The sequence below is a fragment of the Spermophilus citellus genome (assembly GCF_964194105.1).
Source record: "Spermophilus citellus genome assembly, chromosome: 4".
Classification (NCBI taxonomy): Eukaryota; Metazoa; Chordata; class Mammalia; order Rodentia; family Sciuridae; genus Spermophilus; species Spermophilus citellus.
Window position 1 is genome coordinate 131388972 of NC_138185.1, and position 10212 is coordinate 131399183.

At 31.5% G+C, this 10212-nt stretch overlaps 1 protein-coding gene across 2 annotated transcripts in view; it reads left to right on the forward strand.

The window, feature by feature from the left end:
- MYEF2 (myelin expression factor 2) overlaps nucleotides 1–9890 on the forward strand; it is a 35593-nt gene extending 25703 nt beyond the window's left edge. Inside the window, exons 13-17 of one of the 2 annotated variants that reach the window (XM_081290203.1) lie at nucleotides 245–343; nucleotides 650–721; nucleotides 2738–2946; nucleotides 3026–3077; nucleotides 9723–9890. In XM_081290203.1, coding sequence (XP_081146329.1) covers nucleotides 245–343; nucleotides 650–721; nucleotides 2738–2946; nucleotides 3026–3077; nucleotides 9723–9886 — 596 coding nt within the window. In that variant the 3' untranslated portion in view covers nucleotides 9887–9890. The remainder of the gene's footprint in view (nucleotides 1–244; nucleotides 344–649; nucleotides 722–2737; nucleotides 2947–3025; nucleotides 3078–9722) is intronic. The other variant, XM_081290204.1, reaches the window with a different exon arrangement.
- The last annotated feature ends 322 nt before the right edge of the window (nucleotides 9891–10212 follow it).

The following is a 10212-nucleotide window of genomic DNA, read 5'->3' on the forward strand; positions in this document are numbered from 1 at the left end:
CTTCTTCACTTAGGAATGGGTGCTATAGATGTCTTCAGAAGGCATATGGGCACTAGGGGATAAGGACAGGCATGGCAGGAATGGGGATTGTATGTGTGGTGTGTGAGGTAAGTTGGGTAAATCATAGACTATTTTGTATTTATGACTTTTGCTTTTTTTCAGTTTAGTTTAGATATGTTCCTGAATGGTTTGCCATGCATTGATGTACTTGAAAAAGAGTTAATTTGTTGCACAATCTTTTCAGAGCTATACCGTGGCGCGATGACTAGTAGCATGGAGCGAGATTTTGGACGTGGTGATATTGGAATAAATCGAGGCTTTGGAGATTCCTTTGGTAGACTTGGTAGGGCTGGCTGAATACTTCCTTTTCCTTTTTTCAGGTTATATTTTAAGAAATGGGGGTTCTCTTCATTTTTGTGAAAAATCAGAAGTTTATAATGTTCCATATAATTTATTGCCTGAAGAAAACACTCTAGGGATTTTAATGTACTAGCTCTCTTTTCAGTATCTTACATATTTAGAATCTATTTCTGAAATACTTTTTTATACTTTTCAGTTATTGTGTGTTTTCTGAGAGCTTAGTACCTTATGAATTTTAAAATATGATTATTTAAATTAATTAGTATATTATCTTTCCATCCTTGTTTAGGCAGTGCAATGATTGGAGGGTTTGCAGGAAGAATAGGAGCTTCTAACATGGGTCCAGTAGGATCTGGAATAAGTAGGTTTAAATTTTACTTGAGTGCTTACAAAGACTTTGTAAGAGTTGTGATTATAGTATAGTAATACTTTGTTCTTATGTTTATATGTCTTCTTGTAATTTGAGAAACGTTAATAATTAATGAGCTAATAATAAGCCTCTCTGATCACTGTTTGAAATTTGTAAATTAATTGTTTAAATTTTACTTCTTTGATGTCTCCAAATTAACACCAGATTATGTGTTAACTATAATCCAGTCCAAGAATCATCTTTCCACCTAAGGAATATGAGTTTTTCTCTGATTGTGTATCAGGAGCAACTTTTGCTTTAGTGACAACCTTGTTTGCATTTTATTTTCTGTAGCAGCTATTAGTGACTACCTTATTTTATCTATAAACATCTTGTGTGTTTTGGTAGATGCAGACATAATACTTTTAGGGACCTCCTGGGGTTGCGGGATAAGGTTTAAGGAGTTATTATTTCTTCTTTTCTTAAACCTTTTCCCATGATAGAATAAAGAATTCTAGCAATACTGGAGAATGCTGAATGTCTCCCATCTGTTTAAACTACCATATTTTAGGCCTTATAGTAAGCCTTAACACATGGCACATGGCTGAGTTTTTGTTGTTTTTTTTGTTATTTATTTATTTTTATATGGAATGCTTCACAAATTTTTATGTCATTTTTGCATAGGGACCGTACTAATTGTTTTGTTCCAATTTTAGTTTGTGCTGTCAGAGCATGCACTTTTTTTTCTTTCTTTCTTTTTTTTTTTTTTTTAGGTGCTGGGGACCAACCCCAGGGCCTTATGATTGCTAGGTAATTGATCTACCACAGACACACACCTCAACCTTTATTGTTTGAGATGGGGGTTTCACCTAGTTGCCCAGGCTAGCCTCCATATTGGGATCCTCCTACCTCAATGTCCTGAGTGCTGGAATTATAGGCATGTACCACTGCACCCAGCAAAGGCTTAGTTTTTTAACTGTGTTGCTGCCTGAACCTTCCCTACTTTATTGACTTTCTTTAATTGATTAAATTTCACAAAAGAAAATACAATTTACTAGACCTATTCTGAGAGAATTCTAAAGACCTGTTAGCTAAACACATTTAATTCATTGTACTTTCTTCTCATTTTATTTATTTTTTTCATCATTTTTGTAGCTTTGGCCCTTTTTCTGTTAATTGTAACATCTTTACCTTCTTCTTTTATCTCAGTCTTTTACTTCTGTTTCCCTGATTTTTATACTTGCTACTAACTGAAAAAAGTAGTCAATTTGAAGGGTGATATTTTTACATCTTTCATGTGTTAGATACAAGAAAGAAAAGATAAGTTTTAAGAATGAATATGAGTAGAATATTCAGTGAATAAAGTCAATGCTTAAAAATGAAGAAGGAATGAACCGGGAGCTAAATTCTCAAGCTTTGGTTAAAAGGAAACAATGCCAGTTCTTGTTCTCACCACGTTTTGTATAATAGTGAAATTGAAAGTTTTTCTATATTGAAATTTGAATTGATATTAAAAGGATGATTATATGGGAAACAGGTGAAGATACTGAGATGAAAAAGTTAAAATTATGTAGGAGAGTATGATAAGACATGCTGGAATTATAATAATTGAACTTATCTACTTAAATCTTTGTTCTAAGTTGTTATTAGTATGATTGGAAAGTAAAAATAAGGAGTAAGAATAATATCTAATAAAGCAATAGAATATTTACATAATATGATACTTTTATGATCAGAATATAATTTTATAGGGATATATGTAAATGTATTTATATGGTAGTTAGAATTAAGATTTCTCAACTAACCAGATATATATACCAAGTTAAATTCTATTTCTTTGAAAATTGTTATATTGTCTGTATGAAAATAATTTTGTTTGTATATTATCTAATTATGTAAATGAATTTTTCTCTTCCCTTTTTACTCATAAATGATTCTCTCCTTTTCCCTTCCTTTCTCCTCCTGCTTTTGTTTTTGAAACAAAAACACAAAACTCTTAAATCCCCCCTGCCCTTCTTGAAAATCCAGGTGGTGGAATGGGTGGCATGAACAGTGTGACTGGAGGAATGGGAATGGGACTAGACCGCATGAGTTCCAGCTTTGATAGAATGGGACCAGGTATAGGAGCTATACTGGAAAGGAGCATCGATATGGATCGAGGATTTTTATCGGGGCCAATGGGAAGCGGAATGAGAGACAGAATAGGCTCCAAAGGCAACCAGATATTTGTCAGAAATGTAAGCAAATAAATGTAAAGGATACTTAAAATTCTTTTTTCCCCTGTATATGTGTTACTAATACCTCTTTTCATTCTAGCTGCCTTTTGACTTGACTTGGCAGAAACTCAAAGAGAAATTCAGTCAGTGTGGTAAGTATGCTAATGACATAGATATGTTGATATTTATTGTGAAGGAAAAATTGTTTTGAAACTTTTGAACATTGTATTAAGTCCTTTACTTGACTTAGTATCTATTCCTGAATAGTATGGATAGTGTGCCAGGTCTAACTTGATTTCAAATAAATGAATTATTTTCCTATCTTCTGACTTAAACAAGTAAAAATTAGACTGGTAAATACTGAAGTTTAGAGAATAGCCTGTTATCCTGTCAGTAAATCTTTTTTTTTTTCTTCTTCTTTTTTTTTTTTTTAGTTACCCAATTTTAAAAAGTTGAATATAGGGGTTGGGGGTTTTAGCTCAGTGGTAGAGCGCTTGCCTCTCATGTGTTAGGCACTGAGTTTAATCCTCAGCACACCTAAAAATAAATAAATAAATAGAGTGTATCCATCTACAACTAAAAATTTTTTTAAAATGTTGAAAATGTATCATTGTTTACATTAAAAGTTTTTTCCTCATGAAATATATTAATAAGCAGTGTATTAATTTCCTTCTTTAAGAGTAGAGTCAGAATGACCCACTCAGATGCTGATATCCAGTTGATATGTAGTTAATAAGTGAGAGCCATTCTGTACACACTATTTCTACAAGACACAAGACACTTAGCTGGTAGTATTGAATCCACTGCTAGTAATGCTGTAAACACCATATGTTCTGGTGGCTCTTTTGTAAATCATTCTTGGCTATAATGACACTACCTATCCAACCTTAATGTATTCCTTAAGCCTGTAGAAGATTAGATGGCTTATTACTTTTAAAAGAGAGCCTTTTATATACCATACTTATTTTTGCTATCAGATCTTAATTGATAAAATTATCTTTTTTTTTGTAAATTATGATGAACGAATTAGTGCAGTTGGCACAAAGAAATAGATTTCCTGATGTTACATGGAATCCCAGAATATATACTCCTAATAGTAAGATATATAGGTAGCAAATAATGATGAAAAGGGCTAAATATTTGGAATATATCTTTAATTTTTTTAAGGCCACAAAGGGACAAGTTTAGTGTTTTTCCATAAAAATAGCCTTTGTGAGCTACTTTCAGAGATAATAGTATCTACTGGATTCTTGATCTAACTTTTTTACAGCTTTTATTGTTTGTTCACATTTTTTTCCGTTGTAGATGGAAATCTTAAGGGCAAGAACTGTCATCTTTTTATCCTAGCACCTTTCATTGCCTCTGTACATATATTAAGAGTTTATGAAATGTTTTATAAGATAAGCATTCTGAGAAGATCTTTCATTTATTAATTATTTATTCATTCACTCTTTAAGCCTGAAAATATTATATTTTTGGCAGTCTGCTAGGCACTTTGAAGGTGAACAAAGTCAGATACCCCAGTCCTCAGAACATACAGTGTGAATTGTTTAGGATGTTCGGTTGGCTCCCTTTGTTAGTTGTCCTTTTATTTTGGACTAATTTAAAATTTATGGATGGGAAACTTAATATTTACTTTCATAAAAAAGTTGTTAAGAACAAATCAACTAGTAAATACAGCCAAGAGAAAGCAAAATAGTAAAGTTCTTTCAAGGTGTTCATAGTTTTTAGGAGTAAGTACATCTATCAGAATGAGTAAGTAGCATCTGGCCATGAATCCTATAGACCACAGTGACATGAACATATTAGGGCCTTAGTGTTATGAGGAGCAATGGCAGCAGGTATAGGTAATCTCTGTTCTTGTATTTTCAGGAAAAGCAAAACAAAACAAAAAAACTCCAAATAAGACATCTTAAACAGTAGACATGAGTAATAAGATAAAGAGCCAAGCAAGGCAAAGAAATGACAGTGAAAATGTGAGCAGTATTGAGGTGACTGTTCTTTATCCTTTATAGACACATGTTCTTTTGTTTTAATTTTTAAAATTTATTTTTATTTTTGCTTTACAATTCTTAATACACCATTATACCATAATTTATCATATCCCTGATTATATATGAGGTAACACATGTTCTTTGATGTCAGGTATAAGCAAGGCTAGGCTTCCAGAAAACTTTAGGGCTCTTGGTGGGCTTCTGGTTGGAGTGGCATTTTTTTTTTCTTCCTGTGACCAAAGGTCATAATATATGTTAAAGATGTTTGCTTTTGCTCAAATACATTCAGTTAAATATTTATGTATATATGATGTTTGTGTCAGGATAAATTTCTATAATGGTAAACCTTTTGGAAAATAATTGAAAGGGTTGGCAAGGATTTGACCTATGACACTTCCTATCCTTGAACCTAAGGTTGCCTGATTTGGATTTAGAAAAAGCAAAATCATATTACTGTAGGTGGCACAGTACAGAGGAAGAAACAAGGATGGGAAAATTTGATCTACATAATCTTTTTTTTTTTTTAAAGAGAGAAAAGAGAGAGAAATTTTTAATATTATTTTTCAGTTTTCAGTGGACACAACATCTTTATTTTATTTTTATGTGGTGCTGAGGATCGAACCCAGGGCCCCGTGCATGCCAGGCGAGCACATTACCGCTTGAGCCACATCCCCAGCCTGTACATAATCCTTTTATCAAGAATGAGACCAATTTTCTGTGCAGTATTGCAAATTGTTTCGTTATTCTATTATACCACATTAATAGATCAAGGGTATTAGTAATACCTTAATTATTATTTCAGAAAACTTATTAAGTCAATAATAGATAAAGCAGATTTTGTGATGGAGTGGCATTGTTTTGACATGAGGTCAGCAATTGAAAGACATTTCCTGAAAGGACAAACTATCCAAATCTACATTAAAAAATTTTTGTACAGTATTTTGTTTATATAGAATAGTGGTTATAAATGATTACTTTTTATTTCATTTTTTTAAACTCTGTTATTTTATTTTTTTTTGTTTGTTTTAATTGTAGATGGACAGCATACCTTTATTTTGTTTATTTGTTTTATACAGTGGTAAGGTTCAAACCCAGGGCCTCACACGTGCTTGACAAGCAACTCTGCCACTAAGCTATAGCCTCAGCCCTTAACTCTATTCTTACATCCCTTTTTTGATTAGTCTGTATATAAGACTAATGATTTTTACATTTTCAATTCTTTTGTAAAAGCTTCTGACATTTCTATTTTATAGTAAGCTGATACTATACTTATAAATTTCCTATCATCTCCTCTATTTTTAACCTTAAATTATATTGATAGCAAAGAAAATAAGTTATGATTATGTGGAAACAAATATACAGATACTGACAAATATAGATATTACCCATCTTGTTTGAATTGAACCAGCCTTTTTTTTTGTTCTTTCTCTTTTTCTTCTTTTGTATTAGAAGTTTCTTTTAACTTGCCTCAAGCCAATAATGGCCTTTTTGACATTAAAAGGCAGATTGTTTGTTGTTGTTGTTTTCTTGAGTTTTGGGTGAATAAGTTTATACTTTTGCTTGCTTCTGAAGAACAGGTTAGTGGTATTCTATGCATCTCTCCCAAAGAATATCTTCCAGTAAATGAACCTACTGGCAAGCCCCTCTGCTATTAAAATGTCTCTAGTAGTTAATTCTCTTTGATTGAGCAATTATAAAGGCTGAGGAAATATTATATTATGGGTTGTATTACCCTCAATATATAATTTTCTCAGCTTTTATAATTCAGGAAAAGTTTTCAGATCTTATATTTAACAAGAGGAGAAATAAATAAGTATAATGGCTATTTCCTAGTTCTTCCTCCTAATTCCAGTAAGCCCCTAAAAGGTGATGTTTTTGAGCACAGGCCAGTAAGACACACATTATTTTGTAGTAAAATCTCTTTTTATCCTGCCTTATGTAACATGCATTTATAAGGAAATGCATAAGAAAGTTGAGTATCAATAAATTAACTAACCTATTTAGAGTTGGACCTCACATTAGTTTGGTTTGTGCACATTGTTCAGTTCTTGTTCAGTTAATGAGGTCAAATAGGTAGTTTTTCAAACTTGCTCCTTTGTTGTTTATATGTTTCTTTGGCTCAGTATGATGCAGGACTCTTAAAATTTTAGACTTGCAATACAGGGAAGGCTCATTCTCAATTTTTCCTTCTAGAAACCATGTAAACAAATATAACTTTGTTTTATAGATTTTCATTGTGTAACATTTCTACTATTAGTGTGCTGGTTAACTGCATAGAATGGTGACTTGTGGTAGGTTTTATTGACTACAACATTTACTTTTTTCAGAATGATTAGTGGATTTTGTAAAATAATAGTAATAACAACCCAATAATAGTAAAAATAATAATAAGTAAAGAAAATTCATTGGTGGAAGCACTTTTTTTTGTTGTGAAGAAACACCCAATTTTTTTTTTTTTTTTTTTTGGTCCCTTATATCGTAATTATGCTTTCTTACAGAAGAATGTCCGATTTTGTTGTTTTCTCCTGTGGTTATGTTATAGCTTTATTTATTCAGATTTTGTTGAACTATTTGCTCATTTATAGCTGCTTTAATTTGATCTATATTTAGATATGCTCTTATCAGTAATTCTGAAAGTATACTGACGTTAATAGATTGGGTTAAATAAAGTAGAAGTTTCTTTTAATGTAAGATAAATAATATCTAGAACTACTGTATATAACAGCAATGAGTTTAATCGTGTTATTGATTTCTCTAGGCATACTATTTTGTCCTACACTCTTATTAAAAGTATCAGTTTTATTTTTGTTGAGTCCTTAGAGCATTTAAAAAGTTAGGTCTGATTTCAATTGATTATTTGAAATTAACTTTTTCTTTTGAATTAATTAACTTTGGAAAATACCTCAATTAGCATTTTTATAACAGTAGAAAGAAACTTGGAAAACTTAACAAACATTTCTGCTTCTATCCTACTGGGATTTTTTGGGGGTACTCTAAACTGTGACACAAGTATCTGTGGGTCATGCTATATAGCTTTAATATCCAAACTGTAAAAAATTTCAGGTATCTTAGCTGAGGGGTCTTGTCATCTAGAAAGGCTGAAGATCATTATGAGGTCATTGTGTGGTTCCTAAACTTGAGGGACATAGTTTAAGAGAATTGTTTAAAAAGAGTCTTGTCCTGGAGATGGAGAGACAGATTATGCAAAAAATAGTACTCATTTTCCTTTGAAGTTTTTAAGATTTCTTCCTTGATGGAACCCTACTGTTGCTTAAAAATCTGTGTGAAGTTCTTAGAAAAACCCTTAATTTTTAGATAAAATTAGAATAAAGAAGAACCTTTAATCTTAAAGCCCTTAAATTCTCTACAATCCATTTCAAAATCACTATAAAATACTGCCATTTACCAAGGTGTGCTTCTGTAATTAGACTTGCTTTTTTTCAGTTACCAGCTTTCAAGGTGTCATAAGGACTGTGGAAATAGTACTACATCTTAAAGAGATCTTCATATATATATGTAGATATATGTTTATTTCAATTTATGTGTGTGTGTGTGTGTATATGTAGATATATACATATATCTATTACATTTATCTATCTCCCAGTTTAATTTTGTGTTTACTAGAAAGTGTGGTTACTATTTTTTAATTAAGAAATTTTTTTTCATGTTATCAGTTGTGCAGTAAATATTATTTGGACCTATTTTAACCATTAAAACATGATTTCTCTAGATAGTAGTTTTGTTTTATCAAAACTTTGAGGGCACATTAAGAATTATCTGACCTGTGTTATGGTTTTAGCTTGGTGTAACAATTATCATTTGTTACATATCTATCATCATAGACCATTTAATTAGTGCCAAGAAGATGAGCAACTGACAACCAGTGGTTTTAAAAGGAAATGCAATAATAATTTTTTGTCTTTATATGGTACTGATGATCACCCAGTGCCCCACGGGTGCTAGGGAAGCACTCTAATGCTGAGCTACAACTCTAATATTGTACTCGAATGTCACTTTTTAGAATTAGCAGTCATATTAACTGTGTAAGGAACAACTGTGAAATGTCTGATTTTTCTTATATTTTGAGAAACTGCTCTGAGGTTCTTTCTTCTTTGTGTTTTTACCTTTGTTAATTTTAATCAGTGTTCTCTTTCATAACTGCTTCCATAACACATATGATGCCATTCTTCAGATTTTTGAGTCCAAACTGTGTTAGTGAATAAATGGCTTTGGTATTGCTGTAAAAGAACAGATTTGGTGGGGCTTTTTGTGGCCTGATAGAAATTAGATTTTCAGCATTCACTCTTATTTCCATGAGATGAAGAAGCAAAGTGAAGATAAAGAGAAGGATGATTAGGGATACTGGGCAGTGAGAAACTCTATTCTAAAGATAATTTTGATTAAATATATGTTTGGGGTCATGGTGAGTTAATATTTCAAGCTAACTAGTCTTTATTACTATAAAATTATTACTAGAAGCTAGGAATTTAACACAAATAAAACATATTAAGTCCTAAGGAAATTTATCTCAATTCCAACTTTATATATATTAATATATATGTACATTAGTATACATATGTTCATTACTCTATATGAATTGTATTCATAATATAAAATATTATGATAATTTCTTTATGAATTGTATTCATAATACAAAATAATCTCATGTTTTATTGTTTTTATAACATTAATGTTTTAAGCCACGTTACTCATTACTTCATTGGCTATGAGGAATTTCAAATATGTATAGTAAAATGGAACCCATTTAAACTGACTAGTAATTCTGTAACTTTTCTTTTACAGGTCATGTAATGTTTGCAGAAATAAAAATGGAGAATGGAAAGTCAAAAGGTTGTGGAACGGTCAGATTTGACTCCCCAGAATCAGCTGAAAAAGCCTGCAGAATAATGAATGGCATAAAAATCAGTGGTAGAGAAATTGATGTTCGCTTGGATCGTAATGCATAATTTCAAACCACGGTTGGAACATTCCTTCATCTGTTTTGCTGAATCTACTAGTAAAAGTCATTTTTTTAGTAATACTGTATGCTTACAAAAGCTGTAAAAATGAACTTTTAAAATTCCCACCAGCTTTTAACAGTATAATGTTAAAAATATACTGTGATTTTTGTTAATCTCAAGTTTGGGTTTCCTAAAGACAGCAAGTCTGGTCATTCAGTTTAAATGAATGGTTATACTGTTTTTAATGAAATAAGCCATTTTCTTGTTGTTTTCAGTATGACATAGTAGTGTTTGTTCTAGTTTCCCCAGCCTTTATCAACTTATTGTAAGGT